The 24,436-nt window shown below is 40.7% G+C and overlaps 1 protein-coding gene across 3 annotated transcripts in view; it reads right to left on the bottom strand.

Annotated features, from left to right (window-relative positions):
• The window catches only part of SH2D4B (SH2 domain containing 4B), a 99,085-nt gene that overhangs the window by 54,970 nt on the left and 19,679 nt on the right, over positions 1-24,436 (bottom strand). For 2 of the 3 annotated variants that reach the window (XM_087432939.1, XM_087432940.1), the window contains exons 2-3: positions 11,250-11,413; positions 8,962-9,109 (exon numbers count right to left, since the gene is read on the bottom strand). In XM_087432939.1, the coding sequence (XP_087289065.1) occupies positions 8,962-9,109; positions 11,250-11,413 (312 nt within the window). The remainder of the gene's footprint in view (positions 1-8,961; positions 9,110-11,249; positions 11,414-24,436) is intronic. The other variant, XM_087432938.1, reaches the window with a different exon arrangement.

Here is a 24,436-nt window from a genome sequence, read left to right as displayed (position 1 = left end):
TTTTTTATGGCTGAGTAGTATTCCATTATATATATATATATATATATATATATATATATATATATATATATATATATACACATACACACACCACATCTTCTTTATCCATTCGTCCTTTGATGGGCACTTGGGTTGCTTCCACGTCTTACCTATTGTGAATTATGCTGTGATGAACATAGGGGTGCATACATCTCTTTGAATTGTCGATTTCATGTTCTTTGGATAAATACCCAGTAGTGGGATAGCTGAATCATACGATATTTCTATTTTTAATTTTTTGAGGAATTTCCATACTGTTTTCCATAGTGGCTGCCCCAGTTTGCAATCCTGTCAGCTTTCTGAGAGCAGGGTGTTTATTGCTACCACTACCACCCTCCCCCAAACAACCTGCACTTAGGTTCTCAGGAAAAAAAAAGGTACTAAATTAAATTAATGTTGTTGGCACACCGCTGCATGCAAGACTTGCATATATTAGAATCTTGGTGTTGAAAGGCACAGTAAAAATTGTCTAAGCCAATCTCTAACCCAATGCATAAAACACTTCATTGAAACTGTTTCAGTTATCTGAGCAACAACAAATTACCAGAAAATTTAGTGGCTTAAAACAACAACCGTTTGGGGAGTGATATCAGCCTCAAGGTAGAGTGAGCTCTTCCCTTAGACTCTTCCCCCTAAAATTCAAGGAAAAGGACATTCATATACCAACAGAGGACATTCACACAACACAAAAGACATCTAAGAGACCCACACAGCCATACATCTGAAGGTGGAGGTGCTGGAACCCCCAGAGGAAGTGGAAGGAGGTAAGGGGAGCTCCTTTCCCTCCCCAGCAGTGGCCCAGGGCGCAGGACTGTGCGCAGCTCTGAGAGGAGAGAGAGGAGGCGCAGCTCTGCACAGGAACACCTTCGCTCTCCAGGTTCCCTCACAGCCCATGGGAAAGCCCCACACAGAGGAGGCTAAGCTATTGTGGGGGTGTCTTCATCAAGCCAGCACCCCAGGATAGCAGATAGTGAGGGAAGAGCGATACTGGCCCTGGGTTCACACTCACAAAAGAAATTGCCCCTCTCCCTGCCCAGTGCTCCAGCTCAGCCAGTTGGCCAGAGCGCCCACACATACATTAGAAAAACAGCAGCTGTGAGCGAGCAAGCCAGAAATTGCAGATGGGGCCTGTCAGCATAGATTCTAAGGACTGGCACAGACGCCAGAGATCACGGTGGGCTCAGAATACACAGCTCTTGATACTCCCCCAGTGGTGGCAGGTGGAATCTGCAACCAGATACCATCACTATGCAAAGGCACTAATTCATGCCATTAAACCGTATGAAGAAATATATTAATACTCCAGACCAGAAGGAAAATGACAAGCACCCAGAAATCAATCCTGAAGGCACAGAAATTTACAATCTAAATGACAGAGAATTCAAAATAGCTATCATAAAAAAAGTAATGAGTTACAGGAAAATACAGATAGACAGTTCAATGAAATCAGGAACAAAATTAATGAACAGACAGAATTCTTCAAAAAAGAGATTGAAACTATAATGAAAAACTAATCAGAAATGTTGGAAATGAAAAAAATGGATGAGATAAAGAAAAATCTGGATCTCTTGAATAACAGAGCTGCTATTATGAAGGACAGAATTAGCAATCTGGAGGACAGAAATATAGAAATGCTTCAGATGAAGGAGGAGAGAGAACTAAGACTAAAAAGAAATGAAGAATTTCTGTGAGAAATATCTGACTCAATTAGGAAATGCAACATAAGAATTGTAGGTATTCCAGAGGGAGAAGCAGGATAATGGAGCAGAAAGCTTGGTCAAAGAAATAATAGCTGAGAACTTCCCAAACCTGGGGAAGGAGCTGGAAATACAAGTAAAAGAAGCTAACAGAACTACTAATTATAGCAATATAAAAAGACTTTCTCCAAGGCATATAGTAGTAAAACTGGCAAAAGTCAATGACAAAGAAAAAATATTAAGGGCAGCAAGGCAGAAGAAAATAACATACAAAGGAACCCGTATCAGGCTTTCAGCGGATTTCTCAGCAGAAACCTTACATGCTAGGAGAGACTGGAATGATATATTCAAAATTCTGAAAAACAAAAATTTTCGGCCAAGAATACTCTATCCAGTGAAAATATCCTTCAGATATTATGGAGAAATAACTTTCCCAGATAAACAAAAGCTAAGGGAGTTCATCGCCACAAGACCCCCCTTACAAGAAATGATCAAGAAGGCCCTCATACCTGAAGAAAAAAAACAAAGGGTTTACAAAACCTTGAGCAAGGAGATAAACAGGTAGACAAAATCAGAAAATTGCAGCTCTCTATCAGAACAGGTTAGCAAACACTTAATTATAACATTAAAGATAAAGGAAACAAAAACATCAAAAATAAATATAATCTTATCATTTAACCACAAACTCACAACACAAGATGGAATAAATTGTGACAACAATAACTTAGAAGGGGAAGAGGAAAGGGATGGAATTGGCTTAGACTGAGGAAATAAGAGGCTACCAGACAATGGACTATCTCATCTATGAGTATTTTATACAAACCTCATGGTAACCACTAAAGAAATAATCAGAACATAGACACAAATGATAAATAAAGAGAAAACCATCATAAAGAACTATCAAACTGAACTGGTAGTCTGAAATACATGGGACGAGAAACAAGGGAAATACAGAACAACTGGAAAACGAGTGACAAAATGGCAACATTATGCCCTCATATATCATTAATCACTCTAAATGTAAATGGATTGAATTCTCCAATCAAAAGACACAGAGTGGCAGAATGGATCAAAAAACAAGACCTAACAATATGTTGCCTCCAGGAAACACATCTCAGCTCTAAAGACAAACACAGGCTCAGAGTGAAGGGATGGAAGACAATACTCCAAGCTAACGGCAAAGAAAAGAAAGCAGGTGTTGGCATACTTATATCAGAAAGTACACTTCAAGATAAAACAGGCAAGGAGAGACAAAGAGGGGCAGTATATAATGATAAAAGGGACACTCCACCAAGAGGACATAACACTTATCAATATATATGCACCCAATGCAGGAGCACCAAAGTACATAAAGCAACTATTAACAAACCTAAATGGAGAAATTAACAACACAATAATAGTAGGGGACCTTAACACTCCACTTACATCAATGGTTAGATCATCCAGACAGAAAATCAACAAGGAAATGGTGGATTTAAATGAAAAACTAGAACAGATGGACTTAACAGATATATATAGAACACTCCATCCAAAAACAGCAGAATACACATTCTTCTCAAGTGCACATGGACCATTCTCAAGGATAGACCATAGGTTGGGAAATGAGGCAAGCCTCAATAAATTTAAAAAGATTGAAATCATATCAAGCATCTTTTCTGACCATAATGCTATGAAACTAGAAATCAACTATAAGAAAAAAGCTGCGAAAGTGACATATGTAAAGACTAAACAACATGCTACTGAACAACCAATAGATCATTGAAGAAATTAAAGGAGAAATCAAAAAATATCTGGAGACAAATGAAAATGAAAATACACCATACCAACTCATATGGGATGCAGTAAAAGCAGTCGTGAGAGTAAAATTCATAGCAATACAGGCCCACATTAACAAACAAGAAAAATCTCAAATAAGCAATCTTAAACTACACCTAACAGAAATAGAAAAAGAACTAACAAAGCCCAAAGTCAGCAGAAGGAGGGAAATAACAAAAATTAGAGCAGAAATAAATGAAAAGTAGACTAAAGGAACCAAAGAAAGGATCAATGAAACAAAGAGCTGTTTCTTCAAGAAGATAAACAAAATTGACAAACTCTTAGCCAGACTCACCAAGAAAAAAAGAGAGAAGGCTCAAATAAATAAAACTAGAAATGAAAGAGGAGAAATTACAATGGATACCACAGAAATACAAAGGATTTTAAGATAATACTATGAAAAACTATATGCCAACATATTGGACAATCTAGAAGAAATGGATAAATTCTTAGACTCATACAACCTCCCAAAACTCAATCAAGAAGAAATAGAGAATCTGAATAGACCAATCACAAGTAAAGAGATTGAAACGGTAATCAAAAATCTCCCCAAAAATAAAAGTCCAGGACCAGATGGCTTCTCTGGAGAATTCTACCAAACATTCAAAGAAGATTTAATACTTATCCTTCTCAAACTATTCCAAAAAGTTGAAGAAGATGGAACATTTCCTAACACATTTTATGAGGCCAACATCACACTGATACCAAAGCCAGACAAGGACAACACAAACAAGGAAAATTGCAGGCCAATATCCCTGACGAACATAGATGCAAAAATCCTCAACAAAATATTGGCAAACTGAATACAACAATACATTAAAAATATCATATACCATGATCAAGTGGGATTTATACCAGGGATGCAGCGATGGTTCAACATCCACGAATCAATCAATGTGATACACCACATTAACAAAATGAGGAATAAAAACCACATGATCATCTCAATAGATGCAGAGAAAGCATTTGACAAGATCCAACATCCATTTATGATAAAAACTCTCAATAAAATGGTTATAGAAGGAAAGTACCTCAACATAATAAAGGCCATATATGACAAACCCACAGCCAAAAACATACTCAATGGGGAGAAACTGAAAGCCATCCCTCTGAGAATAGGAAGAAAACCTGTGTACCCAGTATCACTACTCTTATCCAATACAGTACTGGAGGTTTTGGCCAGAGCAATTAAGCAAAAAAAGGGAATAAAAGGAATCCAAATAGGCAATGAAGAAGTGAAATTCTCACTGTTTGCAGATGACACGATTTTATATATAGAAAACCCTAAAGAATCCATCCAGAAACTATTAGAAATAATCAACAACTACACCAAAATCATCTTACCATCAACCAACTTACAGCAAAGTTGCCACGTACAAAATCAACTTACAAAAATCAGTCACATGTCTATACTCTAATAACGAACTAACAGAAAGAGAACTCACGAATACAATCCCACTTACAATTGCAACAAAAAGAATAAAATGTCTAGGAATAAATTTAACCAAGGAGGTGAAAGAAATTTACAATGAAAACTATAAGACATTACTGAAAGAAATCGATGATGACATAGAGAAATGGAAAGATATCCCCTGCACATGGATTGGAAGAATAAATATAGTTAAAATGTCCATACTACCTAAAGCAATCTACAGATTCAATGCAATCCCAATAATAATTCCAATGACGTTCTTCACAGAAATAGAACAAAGAATCCTAAAATTCATATGGGGCAACAGAAGACCCCAAATAGCTAAAGCAATCCTGAGAAAAAAGAATAAAACTGGAGGCATCAAAATTCCTAACTTCAAAATATAGTACAAAGCTATAGCAATCAAAACAGCATGGTACTGGGCCGGCCCCGTGGCTTGGCGGTTGAGTGCGCGTGCTCCGCTGCTGGCGGCCCGGGTTCGGATCCCGGGCGCGCACCGACGCACCACTTCTCCGGCCATGCTGAGGCCGCGTCCCACATACAGCAACTGGAAGGATGTGCAGCTGTGACACACAACTATCTACTGGGGCTTTGCGGGGGGGGGGGGGGCGGGAATAAATAAATAAAATTATTAAAAAAAAAATGGGCAGAGGATATGAACAGACATTTTTCCAAAGAAGATATACAGATGGCAAATAGGCACAGGAAAAGATGTTCAACATCATAAACTATCAGGGAAATGCAAATCAAAACTACACTAAGATATTACCTTACACTCATTAGAATGGCTATAATCACCAAGACAAAAAATAAAAAATGTTGGAGAGGATGTGGAGAAAAGGGAATCCTCATACTCTGCTGGTGGAGTGCAAACTGGTGCAGCTACTATGGAAAACAGTATGGAGATTCCTCAAAAAATTAAAAATAGAAATACCAGATGACCCAGGTATCCCACTACTAGGTATTTATCCAAAGAATTGAAATCAACAATTCAAAGAGACTTATGCCCCGCCATGTTCACTGCAGCATTATTCACAATAGCCAAGAAGTGGAAGCAACCGAAGTGCCCATCAGCTGATGAAGGATAAAGAAGATGTGATATATATACAACAGAATAGTACTCAGCCATAAAAAAGAACAAAATTGTCCCATTCACAACAACTGGATGACCTTGAGGGTATTATTTAAGCAAAATAAGCCAGACAGAGAAAGACAAAGACCATATGATTTCACTCATATGTGGAAGATAAACTAACACACGGACAGGGAGAACAGATTAGTGATTACCAGGGGGAAGCGGGTTGGGGAATGGGCACAAGGGGTGAAGGGGTGCATTTATATGGTGACTGACAAATAATAATGTACAACTGAAATTTCACATTGTTCTATGCTATTATGACCTCAATCAAAAAAAAGGCAAAAAAAGGTATACACATGTATATGTATGTGTCTATATACATATATATAGAGAAAGAGAGAGGAGGAAAGAGAGAATGCAAATATGGCAAAATATTAATAATTGGTGAATTTAAGTGGAGAATATATGAGTATTCATTTTATTTTTCTTTCAACTTTTCTACAAGTTTGAAATTCTTTCCCAATAAAATGTTTTGAGAGTAAATATCGCTTCATTTAAAAATGCAATAGAGGGCTGGCCCCGTGGCTTAGCGGTTACGTGCGTGCGCTCCGCTGCTGGCGGCCCAGGTTCGGATCCCGGGCGCGCACCGACGCACTGCTTCTCTGGCCATGCTGAGGCCGCGTCCCACATACAGCAACTAGAAGGATGTGCAACTATGACATACAACTATCTACTGGGGCTTTGGGGGGAAGAAAAATAAATAAATAAAAATGCAATAGAATCTCCGAAAAAATATATAACTCAGGGAAAGTTAAATAAGGAGATCAATAAATAAAATAACTGTATAAATATATAACTAGCAATTGCAATAGGTTTTAAAGTAATGAGAATAAATAAATACCTTCACAAGAGCAAGAAAAAATATTCAACCTAAGGTTTAAATAAAAAAGAAATATGGAGCACTTAAAAAAACAATAAATTTACAAAACCCCAAAAAATAGAAGCACATAGGTATATATAAGTTATTGTGAATGTTTGGGATTGGGTGGCTAGTGCATTTGCAGGTGTAAAAAAAAAAAAAAAACTTTATCAAAGACAAAAATAAGCTTGACTAACAGGAAGAACATACCATATTCCTGAACAAAAAGATTTATTGATTCACTATTGTAAAAATGTCCAGCTTCCACAAATACAGCTATAATATTGAGGCAATTCCAGTGAAAATCACCATGTGGTGTTTTTGCTGTCGAGGGGAGGAGGAGAGTGACAAAATAATTCGTACGTAGCTCTAGCTGGAAAAAACGGACAAGATGAGCCAAGGACATTTTGGAAATGAAGAGCAATGACGGGTTCTTACCTTCACAGATGTGAAGATTTATTTTAAAGCTACAATAATAAGTAAATCTGGTTCAGGAATAACCAGTCAAAGAAGAAAAATCCAGGAAGAGATTCAGAAGTAAGAAGTAAGAATGAAGGCAGCAAGTCCAATGAGAGGAGAGAGGACGGACTACATGACACACGATGTGGGGCCACTGGCTAACCGTCTGGAAGAAAAGAAAGTCAGAGCCCTGTTGTCACAACACACACCAAAGTGAAGGAGAATTAAGTGCAAAGAAATAAAATCATGAGAGACATACAAAAAACTGTAAATTAGTATTTTTATATGCTTGTAGTGGCACAGATCTTTCTAAGCATGAAACAAATAATAAAGATTGATATAGTTGGCTAATAAAAATTTTAATCTTCTGTACATCCAAAAGCACCATAACCAAAATTAAGAAAAAACAACATCACTGTGAAAAATATTTCCAACAGATATGATCTTAAGGCGCCAATGTCCTCACTACCTAATCATTATGGGGGGGGGGGAAGGTCTTAAAAACTCAAAAATAGGCAAATGCCATTAATATACAATTCACAAAATAATACAATTGTTGGAATTCAGTACAATTATTATTTTCTTCTTTTTTCTTGTATGTATTTTCTGACTTTTCTACCCCCAAAAAATGTATTATTCCTGTAGTCAAAACAAAAAAAAATCTCAAAATAGGAACCATAAAAGAAATTTTTTTCAGGCAACCTAACCTTCCTACCAGAGGACTGTAAAGCGCCTTTACCAGCTCCAAACTCTCCCAGAATGCAACAGGTTTTAAAGTAATGAGAACAATCTCATTCACAATAGCAACAAAAAATATTAAACCAAAGGTTTAACTAGAAAAGAAATGTGGAGCACTTAAATAAAACAATAAACTTACAAAAGACCAAAAAATAGAACCACATAGGTATATATAAGTTATTGTGAATGTCTGGGATTGGGTGGCCAGTGCATTTACAGCTATTAAAAAAAAAAAAAAAAAACTGTGCAAGATTACCAACAACTCCCTATCCAGGACTAGAAAATGTGCATTTTTTCATCTCCTTGAACCCTCCAGAAACCTCCAGGTGGGTGTTGTTATTACACTAATATTACAAACAAGAAAGTGAAGGCTCAGAGAAGTTCAGGAAGCTTCCCAGGGTCATACAGCAGTAAGCAGTAGAGCTGGAACTGTATCCCAGGATGGTCTGACCACAAACTCAGCACTTTCCAGGCCTCCTTTCAGGACACTTGGTTTGGGAGGCAGAAGCCCTGAGTTCTGATCCAGGCTTTGTCCTTAATTACGTGTGGTCTTGGCAAGTCTCCTCCTCTGTCTGACCCTCAGTTTCCTTATCTGTACAATGAGAAGCAAATTAGCCCAAATGATGTGTCAAATTCCTTCCTGCTCAGACATGACAGATTTCTGTTCTCATAAAGCACTCAGTACCAACCAATGGCCAAGGACTGGTCCAAACCTGAGATCATGCCCAGAGGCGTGGGAGCTAGAGCAGATGGCCACACACAGATGCCTCATGCACTGTCGCACCTTGAATTCCTCATGGATGCGCTCCTCCAAAACTTTCGCAGCCTTCCGGTCCTTTATCTCCACTTTCCACTTCTCTGCCAAGATCCGGGCTTTCTCATTGGCCAGAGCATCCCGGAACTTCTTGGTGATCTCTGCCTCCTTCTGTCTCCTTGCAAGAGAACAGCAGCAGGTATAAGCTCCTATGGGAAACTGAAGGACCACATAACAACAGAACTTCAAACAGAAACTAGGAACTGGGCGGCCCAGTAGTGTAGTGCTTAAGTTCATGCACTCTGCTTCGGTGGTCTGGGGTTCACAGTTTAGGATCCCGAGTGCAGATCTACACACCTCTCACCAAGCCATGCTGTGGCAGCAACCCACAAACAAAATAAAGGAAGATTGGCACAGATGTTAGCTCAGGGTGAAACTTCCTCAGCAAAAAAAAAGTAAAAAAAAAAAATTAAATAAATTGAATGTTGGCAAAAGTAAGGAGAAATAGGCACTCTCCTGTATGGGGGTGTAGATCAGTCGAACTGTTCTGGAAGCCAGGAAAAAAGAGTCAGAAATCCCATTTCTCACTCAAGTTTACAAAAGTGTAGGTAGAAGATGTTTATTAGAGGATTTTAATAACATAAAAAATGGCAAAGAACCTAAATGTCCACTAACAGGACCAGTAAGTTGGGTTTCTCATGTAATGGAATACAGTAATCTTAAATGATGTTGTGGATCTATATTAATCAATTTATCAAGATGTGAATAAAGCAGTTTACAAAGCATGTGTTGCCAAAATGCTCACCCAGGTCATCTTAGGTGGTGAGTGTGGGTTGTTGTTAACAATTTTACAATTAAAACACTATCATCAGGGGCCGGCCTGGTGGCATAGTGGTTAAGTTCACTCGCTCCACTTCATTGGCCCAGGGTTCGCAGGTTCAATCCTGAGCATGGACCAACACACCACTTGGCAAGCCATGCTGTGGTGGCGTCCCATATAAAGTAGAGGAAGATGGGCACGGATTTTAGCCCAAGGCCAGTCTTCCTCAGCAAAAAGAGGAGGATTGGCATTGGATGTTAGCTCAGGGCTGATCTTCCTCACAAAAACAAAATAACACTATCATTAAAAACTGGGTGGAAAATGTTGGAGTAAATTTTATATGGATTTCTAAGTTTGGCAAAAAAATGTTGCAAGTTGTTTATGAAAGAAGTCCGACTCCAAGTCTCACTGGGGGCTCCACTGTCCATCTTGTATGAAAACTGCAGGTAACAGGAGGAGGACAAGCGGATAAGGAAGTGAAGGCTCTCCTGTCCCACGGGCAACCCCCTGAGGGAAACACGAAAGCTCTGTATGTACCATCTCGGTGAATCTGAATTCTGCCCATGGAGAAGGGCGTTGTGAGGCCCACACTACAGATGTGAAAACTGAGGCCCCAGTTCAGCTCACTTCTCATTGGTGGAGCCAGGATTCCAACCCTCAAGGTCCACCTGAGGCAAGACCCTGATGCTGGGTCACCTGTTCTCAGCGGAGCGCAGACCAGCCGGCCAGCCGCCTGCACCTGCTCCCTCCACCCACCCCTGTCCTCCAGCTCAGACCCACCCCAAGGGGTCTGGGTAGTTTCCCCACAAGCATCTTTGCTGGAAGCATCTTTTCCACATAACTCATTGGCCGTAAGGCAATTTGCCGTAAAAGATAAAATCTGGAAAAATAAAAGAGGGACATTAATTAAAAAGGACATAATGAAACATGAAAAAAACGAATAACAAAATTAAAGACTTTATAGCGAAATACAAAATATTTGAATACATTTAAAACGTGTGTATGTAGATTCATGGTGATGCTGTGCAAATAACCGATTTTATTCCGTGTGTGGCCGGCACGTCCCGCGCACTCGTCCGGCTCCACGAGGGGCCTCTGCAGGCCGGGCTGCCCTCCGCCGCGCGGCGGGGCACCCAGCGCTCCAGGGCAGCCGCCCCCGCCAGCCCGAGGACGCGTCGGTGTCGTGGCCGCGGGAGCGGACGCTGCTGACTGCAGACCAGCACCACCCGCACCCTCGCTGTGCGCACCGTTAGGAGGGCTGAGACTTCCGTCACGTCCAACGGAGTGACTGCGAGGACTTCGTCAACAGAGAAATGAAACGACCGAGGCAGACACTGTCAACCAGTCTCTGCTATCTTTTACAGCCAATTGCCTGACGGCCCATCATTAAAGCGGGGAAAATGTTTGCGGCAGAAATGCTCACAGCGACCACGCTCGCGGGGAGGGGAGCGGACGGCACCCCAGGCCGCGCGTCCGGGCCCCCGCACCCGCCGCTCACCACAGCTCCTCGGCCTCCCTCTGCGCCTGCAGCCGCGCCCGCTCCGCCATCAGCTGCTCCGAGAGCTCCTCGTAGGGCTTGTCGCCGGGGCCTTCTCCCATGATCCAGACCCAGACCTCGCCGTCCGCCCCCTGGAGCCACTGGATGTGCTTGTCGCTCGCTGCCTCACAGCAGGAGGAGGAATGAGGGAGGAAAAGAAACAGGCCCCAGTTCTCATTAGTAAGGAATGACCCCGGTGGGCTGGTGCACAGCCTCACATCACTCTGCGGAACGCTGACATCTACAGAAAGGATCCCAGAGAGACACGGGCCTGCACTCTCTCCCTGCCACTGCCTCTAGTGAGCAGTGCAGCAGCCAAGTCAGCCTGCTGGAGCAGGTGTCCAGGGCCGGCACTGGCGGCCGCGGCTGGAGGCCTGCAGCACAGAACACCAGACACAGAGCAGCACTGTCTGAAGGAGTGACCGTGTGGCTCCGGGGCCAAGCCAGTTAGGAGCCCTGAGCCTTCTCTCTCTCTTTCTCTCTTCCCCATCTGCTGTCTGGAAACAAGGAATTGGAAACGGTGGAGTTGCAAGATGAAGGCCCTGGGCGGCTGCCTGACCTCCATCAGCTGTAACATGAGCAAGAAACAAACCCCTGTTGCGTGAAGACGCTGAGATTTTTCACTTTGCCTACTGCAAGTGATTCCATGATACCATGACTAAAATGGAAATCTATCCGCAAAGTGGGGTACTACTGAGACAGAAACATAAACTGTGTCATTGCCTTAGCAGTTGGGCCGTGAGTAAGGTTTAGCAGGCTGAATGGCTGGAGATCCATGAGACGCAGGAGCAAAACATTTGGTAAAATTGTCAGACACCAACCCAAAAGGCAGACACCTTCATGCCTTCTGAACTTGTCACTCTAAGGGAGGAGATTGGAAAATAGAACGTGGGCACTGTGTGTTGGTTGCTAGCAGCTGTGTTTGGCAAGGTGTTAAGAGAAAGAAATGAGTTCAAGAAAGAATTGAGTGCTTTGCAAGTAGAAATGAAAGAGAATAGAGAGAATACAGAAATTTGGGACTTTGTAGGCTTGGAAAAACCACCTCTTTCTAGGGCCCAAATTGCAAGAGATGGGATTTTTAAAGGTTTTGCATGACAGAGCCCAGTAAAACTTCCAAAGTGAGTCAGGTGACCTAGGGCAGAGAGCACCATGGCGGCCATGAGGATGTGCTGCGCAGACGTCCAACCACAGGGAGCACAATGACTGAGTACTCCAGCTCCCTGCTCCGGGGTTCGCCCAAGGCGGGGCTTTCAGAGGCGGCACCCAGCCTCAGACTGAGCGTGGCAGGTTCGCTCCTGGGAGACACGGGACTTCTCTGATGGACAGCTTCCCTGAGGCCTTGGCAGACCTTCCGTGGACTGCATGGCTGCTATAATACCTCCATCCAACCTTCCTTCCCGGCTCCTTCACTCAAGGTCAGACCTGCGTCTCGGTGTGATGGCTCTCCCAGACTCCGCCGGCTCTCTGCCCTCTTTCTCTCACAGGTATTTCCTTAACAAAACCCTAGTGTGTTTAATCCCATCCTTGTCTCTGCTCCTCAGCAGAGCCTGGCTAATGCAAACACATTGAGTGTGATCTCTCACAACTATTTTTCAAAGAGCCTAAGGTAGATGTCCTTCAGTTGAAAGGCAGAGACATGGGGTAAAGAGTTGCAGAAGTACAGTCAATTTGTGGAATATGTCCCGAAAAGAATTTTAGCTGTTGTTACTGGGAAGCAAACACATCAGAAGCCTCCTGAGGTTTTCAGTCTGGACTAAAAAAAGCCTTTGATTGTTCAAGACTTAAACAGCCCTCGGGTACCCAACCTCAATGAACAGGAGGCAGGTTTCAAAGGCTATGCTGGTCCAAGGAAAGCGTGATCCTCAACACTCATTCAGATGAGGCCCAGGGAACAGTGAACAGGAGGAGCCCCTCGAGGGCCAGTCAGCATCTGGTCAAGGCCGTCCCTTCACTGCCAGGCAGGGGACGTCACAGTGCTCTAGACTAGTGCCTGAGTGGGGTGCGCACCCGCCTTCTTTTCCGCGGTGGGTATACTGACCCTGCTCCACCGCTGCACGTTGACTCTTAAAGGGGTGAGGGGTGTTTAGATGATCTGTCTTTTCAGCCAGATACAGACTTTATAGAGACTAATGCAGAAGCCTTGCAGACTGTGGACTTTGGGCTGGATGCAGTGACTGAATGAGACATGAGAGTGCCCCCCTTAAGCAGGTGGTGAGTGTATTCATATGGAGGAGAAGAATCAAATGTGTGGGTGACCAGAATGACAGTCTGTCACAGCGAGCATGCTATGTCCAGCACCCCATTTCCTCTCCCTGAGCGCACCAGATGACTACTTCTCTCAGCTTCCCTCCAGTTCCTTGGGGCCATATGACTGAATTCTAGTCTGTGGATGTCGGGGGAAGTGACTGTACCACTTTCAGGCTGAGGCTTTTGCAGTCGGTGTGCCGTTTCCACATTCTGTGTCTCATCCACCCAGCTGGAAATAGGTGACTCCAAGATGGTGGAATTGCAAGAGAAAAGCGTTCTGATCCATGAGTCAGTGTTTCAAAGCGAGCCACACAAGAGCTACCCCATCCACATCAAACTGTGGTGTAATCAGGAAATAAACCTTCCTTGTATTAATCCACTGAAATTCCAGGGTTTATCTATTGCAGAAGGCAGCATTAATTCCCCTGACTAATATAGGAGGACATTGTTATTTTTTAGCATGTTAAAAGCAGTATAGTTATAGATACACACAGGTTTAATTATGATTAGATAGAAACAAGGAGGCAACCACTGTTAGAATTATAAAACTTCCAAATTAATAGTGGGGGAAAGGGAATACTGAGAGGCTTACCAATCCTGCAAAAATATGAAAAGGGAAAAGAAAAAAGAACAAAAATATGTAGCTGTTACAGCAGACACTGCAGTTACCTACCCACCATCCATTCCAGCCCACTTTCCTCCCTGATCAGAAAACTCCAATTTGTTCAGGGAACAACAGAGATCCCTCAGTTTCAGGAGAGGCAAGTTTCCACCCCAGCCTCAAAGGACAAATAAAATTGTTCTAAACCCATCACGTAATATTATTCTCGTTGGCAAGTGATCAGTCTAGGAGTGACCGGATGTCCCCATTCCTGACGAAGTGGATGTAGGCAGAAGTCCCAGGGAAGGGCTTTCCTTCTCCAAACTAAAAGTGAAAACTCCTTAGGAGAAACCCCTTCACCCTTTGCTCTTTTACCTCACCTCCTTCTTCCTCCTGCAATGAAGAAGTGATCACAGGAGTTGTTGGAAGACTTTTGCAACCATGAGGAAGAAAGCCACAAAAGCTAAGGATGAGTAAGCAGAAAGACAGAAGGAAATGGAGCCTCAATGATCTTGTCGAGTGGCTAAGCCAATAGTGCCCCTCGAAGTACACCTCCAGATTTCTTGTCATTTGAGAAAAATACAGCACTTCAAGGAATAAAGTTCTATAATTATTAAATGAACTATGAGAATATAATACAAAGGATTTATTTAATTAAGCAACTCTTAGTCGTGTATTCTGTTACTTATGGTCAAGCACATCCCAACTGGTAAAGATAACAAACACAAAATAACACTGAAGCTCTAAACCTTAAGTATATTTGTTAACACAAAAATATGAACAGAATTAATTCCCCTATTAAAAATCTGAGACTGTCAGATGTGGCTAAAAAATAAAATCCAACTATGTATTATCTCAATAAAACACACATTAAAAAAAGAAAAAGGTAGGGGCTGGCCCAGTGGCATAGTAGTTAAGTTTGTGCACTCTGCTTCAGTGGCCCAGGGTTCACAGGTTCGAATCCCAGGCACGGACTGACACACCGCTCATCAAGCCATTCTGTGGCGGCATCCCACATACAAAATAGAGAAAGATGGGCACAGATGTTAGCTCAGGGCCAATCTTTCTCACCAAGAAAAAAAGAAAAAGGTTAAAAAATAAAGAGCTAGGTAACAACAGACTGTGCAAAGGCAAGCAAAAAGAAAGCAGAAGTGGCAGTGTCAGACAAAGCAAATTCAAGGACAATGTATTAAACAAGACAAAGAAAAATATTATGTGATAATAAAAGATGCAACCTACAAAGAAGATATAACAGTCATAAAACTTTATACAACATACAACATAGCAGACAACTGCATAAAAAAAAAAAACTCCTAACAACTCAAGGAGAATTTGAAAATGTATATACTCATGGGGGGGAAGTTTTACTGTATTTGTTTCAGAAGTGGGTTTTAAAATAGATTTTAAAAATTAGTAATATAGAGGATTTGAATAATACAGTCAATAAATTTCATTTAACAACTACAGAACTTTATTCCTTAAACATTGAGAATATATTTTTTCCTTTTGATCTTGCAATTATGAGAAAAATTATATAGGCCATATTCTTTAATAATAATACAAAAATTAGAACTCAATGGGGGATAATAACCATTAAAAATCTTAACTGATGTATAATCAAGAAAATATCTCCTAGCTAACCCATGAATCTTAGAGGAAATCAAAACTGAAATTACACATTATGTAGGGAGGAAAATGAAGCAAAAAAAATATGTGCACAGGTAACAGTGAGCACAAAAGAAAATTATAGGCTTAAAGGCTTTTCTTTTTGATGTCCCCATGAAGATATCTCTTTTTTTTCAAACACATAGCAATAATAGATACAAAATAACAAGAAAAAATGCATAGAAATACAAGATATACCTCTCTGGAATCTGTATCAAACATGTGTGAAACTCAAGGCTTCCATGTGGGTCTCGAAGCAAAGAGTGGTCACCAGGAATGGGACTCCTACAGGGTGAAGGGGAATAAAAGTTCTCCAGGTGACACAGGGGCCTGAATGGGATCATTATTGAAGCCAGGTGCTGGTAATGTGCTTGGCAAGTTCAAGAAACAGCAAGGAGGCTGTCGCGGCTGCAGTCGAGAGGGCGGGCAGGAGGACTGGAAGTGAGGTTGGAGAGGCAGCAGCAGGCCCAGCGTGCTGGCATTCGGCTATGGTGAGGACTGGGGAGTTTATTCTGAGTGAGATGGGAAGCCATGAGAGGGGGAGAGTGGGGAAAGTGACATAATGTCATTTGCATTTCAAAATGCTTACTCTTTCTGTTTTGTGGAAAACAGATGGGGTCAAGAAAGCCTGTAAGCGAGTTAGCATTTGTGATAGTTCAGGTGAAAGACCATCGTTTTCTTGGACTCAGGTGGTGCTGGTGGAGGAGGTACAACGTGGTTAAGATTTAGGATTTATTCTGAAGGAAAAAGCAATATTTGCTTAACTTTTGGATATGTATTGTGAAAGAAAGAGAACAAGAAAACTCCAAGGTTTCAGCTTAAGCAGCCAAGTGAATGGTGTATGTACTGCAATGGGCAACATGAAGAAACAGCTTAGAGAAATCACTGTTTCTCTTTCGGCCAATGTGAGTTTGAGGTGCTTCTTGGACATCCAATAGGCAGCTGAATAAAACAGAGTTCAGAGGAGAGGCTGGAACTCAGATATAAAGGTTTGGAGTCATCAGTGCGTAGATATTTAAAGCCACCAAACTGGTTAAGAGCAGGTAGAGAGTGAGAACAGGTAGAAAAGAGAAGAGGTCCCTGGATGGAAGCCTCGGACCCTCCAACACTTAGAGAGGAGGACGACCCCCAAAGGAGGCAAGGGCAAAGAGGTCTGTGAGGCAGAACAACCGAGCAAGAGTGACATCCCAGAAGCCCAGGGGAGAAAGAATTTCAGGAATTAAGGAGAGATCAACCATGTCAAAGGCTGCTGATGGTGGACGGGATGAAGACAGAATTGACCACTGGATTCAGCAACGTGGAGGTCACTGGTGATGTTGAAAAGACTGGTTTCATGAGTTTGTGAAAAGGAATACTTGGAAACTTAGAAACTTTTAGAGGAAAATATAAAAGCATATCATTATAACTTTGGGGAAGGGAAGAATTTCTTCTACAAGACATAGAAAGAATAAAGGACAATCATGTTGTATAAGAGACAATGTTGATAAATTTGAATACAGCATAAAGCTTAAAATTTCTACACAACAAAACACCCCATAAAAACAATTAAAATCAAACACCAACTGAGAGAAGATATTTGAATACACATAACTGTCAAATGATTTCAACAATTAATAAAAGCAATAATAACAGCTAACATCTACAGAGGGGTTATCTGCTAATCATGGTTCAATATATCTTACTTCTATTAATGTATTAGTGTTTAGAACAATCTTTCTCTACTGGGGTCCTGTGAGAGAAATAAACCCTATAAAATGTAATTTGAATAATGATTTTTCTGAGTTCTCCCAAGGATGGTATATAAAGATAGTACTAGTCTAGATGCATTGTAGGAAAGTTAACTCACTACATTCAACGTCTATTAGGGCAATGGTCATCAAATAATTTGTTCTCAGAACCCCTTTACATTCTTTAAAAATATTGAGTATGTCAAAGAGTTTTTGTTCATATGGGTTATATCTGTCAATATTTACCACATTCAAAATTAAAACAGAAAAATTTTAATATTTATTTATTTAAAATAATGGCAAATTCATTCCATACTAACTTATATAACATTTTTATGAAACAACTAAATATTCTAAAACAAAAAAAATCTAATTGGAAGAATGGCCATGTTTTATATTTTTTTCAAATCTATTTATAATGTCCAGCTAATAGAAAACAGCTGGATTTTCATATCTGCTTCTGTATTTGCTCTGTTCCGATCCGTAATGTTAGTTGAAGTATATAAAAAAATTTTGACTTCACACAGGTATATAGTTGGAAAACAAGAAAAGAGAAAAATTAATAGTTTTACAGGTATTTATCAATAATCTTCTTTGATACTATACTAAAACTCAAACAAGTGGTAGTGGGTTAGTTGTGATGTGGAACCTGAAACCATAACAATGAATTTATTGTACTTTTTTATATTAAAATTCTTTGGTCATGTTAATTTCTTAGTTTTGGTTAATGTACCATGGTGACATAAGGTGTTACCATTAGGGGAAGCTGGGGGAAGCTTATATGGGAATTCTCTGAACCACTTTGCAACCCTTCCGTAAGTCTAAAATTACTTCAAAACAAAAAGTTTATAATTTTACAAAGCAAAATAAAATAAAAATCCATTGATTTGTTTTGCATTTGGAATGGAGCTTTTACTCCTGAATGATTTTGCAACATTATTCATTGGTCCTTTGGAAAATATTTGCTCACTGAGTCAAGCAGATCTTCTGAATGTGGACTCATTTTATTTTACGACATTAGAAAATCATATTTATTAATATCATTATGAATCTCATGAGAAAAGCCTTTATGTATTGGGAATCTAATAAGCTCATTGTGGCAGGTACAAGTCTTCCAAAAAATTCTAATTTTTGCTTGAAAGCTGGAATTTTATCATGGGCATAAATTCTATCAGCTGTTTTCCTTAAAGTGATGGATTCACTTTATTCACTTTCAAATACCCAAGTCTGAAAAAAGATATAGTTTGGCTGTCAGTCTTCTTTCAAGTAAAAATGGTATTCCATGAATAAAGAGGCTAGTTCAGCATGTAACTCAAAGAATCACACAGTGCTTTTCCTCACGACATTCATCATTCTTCAATATGCAGCAGAATGCTTTATGCATACTTCCCATTTTGTCATACAATAAACTGAATAAGGTTTACTATTTCATCGAGTGAAACCATCATTATTTTTACTGTGAGTGTGTGACGGTGAAAAGATACAATGACTACTACTATTAAGATACCAACAGATTTACCCACCTTTGATTTTCCATCATTAGTACAAGTGTAAACATGATAAAAAGAGCAAATAACATCTTAGTATTATTGTGAAAACAGTTTTGACCTTATCAACATGGAAAGTCTCAGACCTCCAGGAATCCATGGACCACACTTCAACATTAGGGCTCAATTTTCTCACAGAATCTTGATTGGAAAAAAATTTATCTGGAATATACAAAGAATCCTTGTAAATCAATAAGAAAATGGTAAACAACCCTACAGAAAAAAAGGGCAATAGATATTGTCACAAATGCTGAGTTACCCACTGGTTATCCATCCACCTTCTTTCCATTACTTCCTTGCTCTTAGTATCTGAGTTTAATCAAGAGAGTAATGTGCTTGCTTTGAAATCTCATTTTCTGTCTCCCTTCCATGGAAGGGCAGCCACATGACAAACTCCTGGCCAACGAATATAAGTAGAAGGTAGTGAGAAATTTTTGCTGTTCTGATATAGACACGACCATGCTTTCTTCCCCCTTTTCTTCATGATTGGCGCACAGACGTGATGCTAAGAAATACAACAACCACGTGAAGACCCAAAAGGCTGAGCCATCATCTGAAGATCATGAAAGAAGAGCCAGAGACAGTCATGATATCATAGAGCCACTAACCCAGCTCCAGACTACCTATTTTTAGATTTTTTTTCTTAGGTGAGAAAAAAACCCTACTATGGAATTCCCTGGTGATTGGATTTTCTCTTGCTTGCAGCTTAACACATTCCTGTCAGATTATTGTTATGAACAGGTATTTCATAGGAGAGAAAACATAAATAGTAACTAACACATTAAAGATGTTTAGGAGTGACGTCAGCATCATGGTGGAGGGAGCTTCCCCCATTGAACTCTCCCTCTAGGACACAACAAAAAGGACATTCATATTCCAACAGAAGCTACTCACACAACACAGGGGACATAAGAGGCACCCACATAGCCGTACACATGAGAACTGAGGTGCTGGAATCCCCAGAGGAAGTAGAAGGAGGTAAGAGGGGCTCCCTTCCTTCCCCAAGGACTGTGACCCTGAGACTGAGACCACCCACCTCTCAGAGAGGGGGGGAGGGGCTGGTCTCCTTGGGAAAACCAGCGTGCTCCAAGACCTCTCACAGCCCATGGGGAATCCCCCTATGGAGGGAGTGGAACTGTTGCAAGCTAGCCCCCCAGGAGAGCAGAGAGTGACAGCGAGGTGCGAGACCTCTGAGATAGGGGAGGGGAAGGTAAGCGCCCCTCCCCCACCTGGCCTGCTGGCGCTTCAGCACAGCAGACCTGCAGCCTTGGCACAGTGGCACTTCAGCTTGGCCTCAGCCCCAGAGGCAGTGGACCCCAGGTGCCCGGGCCCACCAGCAGCAGGGCGTGCCAGCACCCCTGTACCAGAGGTGGCAGCAGCTCAGGGCCCACCGCGCCACAGCCCCAGCTGCTCTGGCTCCACCACACCACGGCCCCAGCTCCTTTGAGTCGACTTTCCCCACAGCCTGGCTTCAGCTGCTTCAGCTTGGCCGTGCTCAGGTTCCAGCTGACTTGGTACCAGCAACTTCAGCCCAGCCGCACTCCAGTTCCAGCTTCTTCAGCCCAGTGGTGCTCTAGCTCCTACTTCTTCAGCCCAGCCACACTTCAGCTGCAGCTGCTTCAACCCACGCGCACCTGAGCCCCAGCTGCTTCGGCCTAGCTGCGCTCCAGCTCCAGCTATTCCCACACTTCCTCCCCAGCAGCATCCACTCAGCCACACCTCAGATCAGGGCCACTTCAGATCAGCTGCACTTCAGCTCAGCCATGCCTCAGCTCAGCTGGGGGCCAACCAGAGTGCCCGCAGATCAAGGTGGGCCAGAATACACAGCCCTTGACCCCCACGCAGTGGCAGCAAGAGGAAATTGTGACCATATATTTTCACTATGAGGAAAAATAAGCCAACACTGACAGGCAATATGCAAAAATATATTAAATCTCCAGACCAAAAGGAAAATGACAAGCACCCAGAATTCAACCCAGAAATCACAGAAATGTATAACCTTAGTGCCAGAGAATTCAAAATAGCCATCATAAAAAAGCTTAATGAAATACAAGAAAACACAGATAGACAATTCAATGAAATCAGGAGTTTCTTCACAAAAGAGATTGAAACTATAAAGAAAAACCAATCAGAAATATTAGAGATGAAAAACACAATAGAGGAGATAAAGACAAATCTGGAAGCCGTAAGCATCAGGGCTCACAATATGGAGGGAAGAATTAGCAATATTGATGACAGCAATGCAGAAATGCCCCCAGATGGAGGAGGAAAGAGAACTAAGACTAAAAAGAAATGAAGAAACCCTCCAAGAAATATCCAACTCAATTAGGAAATCCAACATAAGGATTATAGGTATTCCAGAGGGAGAAGAGAGGGAAAAAGGAGAAGAGAACTTGTTCAAAGAAATAATATCTGAGAACTTCCCAAACCTGGGGAAGGAGCTGGAAATACCAGTGAATGAAATAAATAGATCTCCTAAATATATCAACACGAAAAGACCCTTTCCAAGGCATATAGTAGTAAAGTTGGCAAAAATCAATGACAAAGAGAAACTATTAAGGGCATCTAGACGAAAAAAAATAATAATAATCTACAAAGGATTTCCCATCAGGCTTTCAGCTGATTTCTCAACAGAAACTTTATAGGCTAGGAGAGAGTGGAATGATATATTCAAAATTCTGAAGGACAAAAACTTTCAGCCAAGACTACTCTATGCAGTGAAAGTATCCTTCAGATATGATGGAGAAATAATAACTATGACAGATAAGCAAAAGCTAAGGAAGTTTAAGACCCCCACTACAAGAAGTGCTCAAGAAGCCCTGTGCCTGAGGAAAAAAAAAGAGAAAGGGGATTCAAAGTTTTGAACAAGGAGGAAAATATGTCAACAAAACCAGAAAAATTGCAGCTCTCTATCAGAATAGATTAGCAAACACTTAATTATAAAAACAAAGATCAAGGGAAGGTAAGCACCAAAAATAAATATAACCTCATGATGTCAAACACAAACTCACAATACAAGAATGAATAAGATGTGACAACAATAACTTAGAAGAAGAAGAGGAAAGGGATCGAATCGACTTAATCTAGGGGAATAAGAGCCCATCCAAAAACGGACTATAACATCCACAAGATTTTTTATACAAACCTCATGGTAACCACTAGCCAAATAATCAGAACAGAGTCACACATGATAAAGAAAAAGAAAACTAAGAGAACCCCCATACAGAACTACGAAACTGAATTGGTAGTCCAAAACACACAGGACGAGAAACAAAATAAATGCGAAAGAACCAGAAAAAGAGTGATAAAATAGCAACAATAAATCCTCGTATATAAATAATTACCCTAAATGTAAATGGACTGAACTCTCCAATCAAAAGAGTAGTGGGATGGATTAAAAAACAAGACCCAACAATATGCTGCCTCCAGAAAATACATCTCAGCTCTAAAGACAAACACAGACTCAGAGTGAAAGGTTGGAAGACAATACTCCAAGCTAATGGCAAGCAAAAGAAAGCAGGTGTTGCCATAGTTATATCAGACAAAGTTGACTTCAAGATAAAACAGATAATGAAAGACAAAGAGGGGCAATATATAATGATAAAAGAGACACTCCACCAAGAAGACATATCACTTTTAAATATATATGCACCCAACACAGGAGCACCAACATACATAAACCAAGTATTAACAAACCTAAAAGGAGATATTAACAACAATACAATAATAGTAGGGGCTCTTAACATCCTACTACATAAATGGATAGATCATCCAGACAGAAAGTCAACAGGGAAACAGTGGACTTAAATGAAAAACTAGACAAGATCAACTTAATAGATATACAGAGATCACTGAGCATCCAAACACAGCAGATTACACATTCTTCTCAAGCGCACATGGAATGTTCTCAAGAATAGACCATATGTTGGGAAACAAAGCAAGGTTATATAAATTTAAGAAGATTGAAATCCTAACAAGCATCTTTTCCAACCATAATGCCATGAAGCTAGAAATCAACTACAAGAAAAAAACTGGGAAAGTGACAAAGCCGTGTAGACTACATGCTACTAAACAACCAAAGGGTCATCGATGAAATTAAAGGAGAAATAAAATCATATCAGAAGACAAATGAAAATGAAAATACACCATACCAACTCATATGGGATGCAGCAAAAGTGGTCCTGAGAGGGAATCTCATAACAATACAGGCCCACCTTAACAAACAAGAAAAAGCCCAAATAAGCAACCTCAAACTACACCTAACAGAATTAGAAAAAGAAGAATAAAAAGCCCAAAGTCAGCAGAAGGAGGGAAATAATAAAAATCAGAGCAGAAATAAATGAAATTGAAATAAAAAACAGTAGAAAGGATCAATGAAACAAAGAGCTGGTTCTTTGAGAAGATACACAAAATTGACAAACCCTTAGCCAGACTCACCAAGAAAAAAAGAGAGAAGGCTCAAATAAATAAAATTAGAAATGGAAAAGAAGAAATTACAACAGATACCACAGAAATACAAAAGATTATAAGAGAATACTATGAAAAACTATATGCCAACAAATTGCACACTCTAGAAGAAATGGATAAATGCTTAGACTCATACAACCTCCCAATACTGAATCAAGAAGAAATAGAGAACCTGAATAGACCAATCACAAGAAATTGAAACAGTAATCAAAAACCTCCCCATAAATAAAAGTCCAGAACCAGATGGCTTCTCTGGAGAATTTTACCAAACATTCAAAGAAGATTTAATACCCATCCCTCTCAAACTATTCCAAAGAATAGAGGAAGATGGAACACTTCCCAACACATTCTATGAGGCCAACATCACCCTGATACCAAAGCCAGGCAAAGACAATACTAAGAAAGAAAACTACAGACCAATATCCCTGATGAATATAGATGCAAAAATCCTCAACAAAATATTGGCAAACCGAATACAGCAATGCATTAAAAAGATCATACACTATGATCAAGTGGGATTCATACCAGGGATGCTGGGATGGTTCAACATCCACAAATCAATCAATGTGATACACCACATTAACAAAATGAGGAGTAAAAGTTACATGATCATCTCAATAGACACAGAGAAGGCATTTGACAAGATCCAATATTCATTTATGATAAAAACTCTCAACAACATGGGTATAGAAGGAAAGTACCTTAACATAATAAAGGCCATATATGACAAACCCACAGCCAACATCATACTCAATGGGGAAAAACTGAAAGCCATCCCTTTGAAAACATGAACAAGACAAGGGTGCCCACTCTCACCACTCCTATTCAACATAGTACTGGAGGTTCTGGCCAGAGCAATTAGGCAAGAAAAAGAAATAAAAACAATCCAAATTG

Source organism: Ceratotherium simum, chromosome 6, assembly GCF_057802395.1.
Source record: "Ceratotherium simum simum isolate JZ-2026a chromosome 6, ASM5780239v1, whole genome shotgun sequence".
In the NCBI taxonomy this organism is placed as follows: Eukaryota; Metazoa; Chordata; class Mammalia; order Perissodactyla; family Rhinocerotidae; genus Ceratotherium; species Ceratotherium simum.
This window is presented reverse-complemented; position numbering and strand designations above follow the sequence as displayed.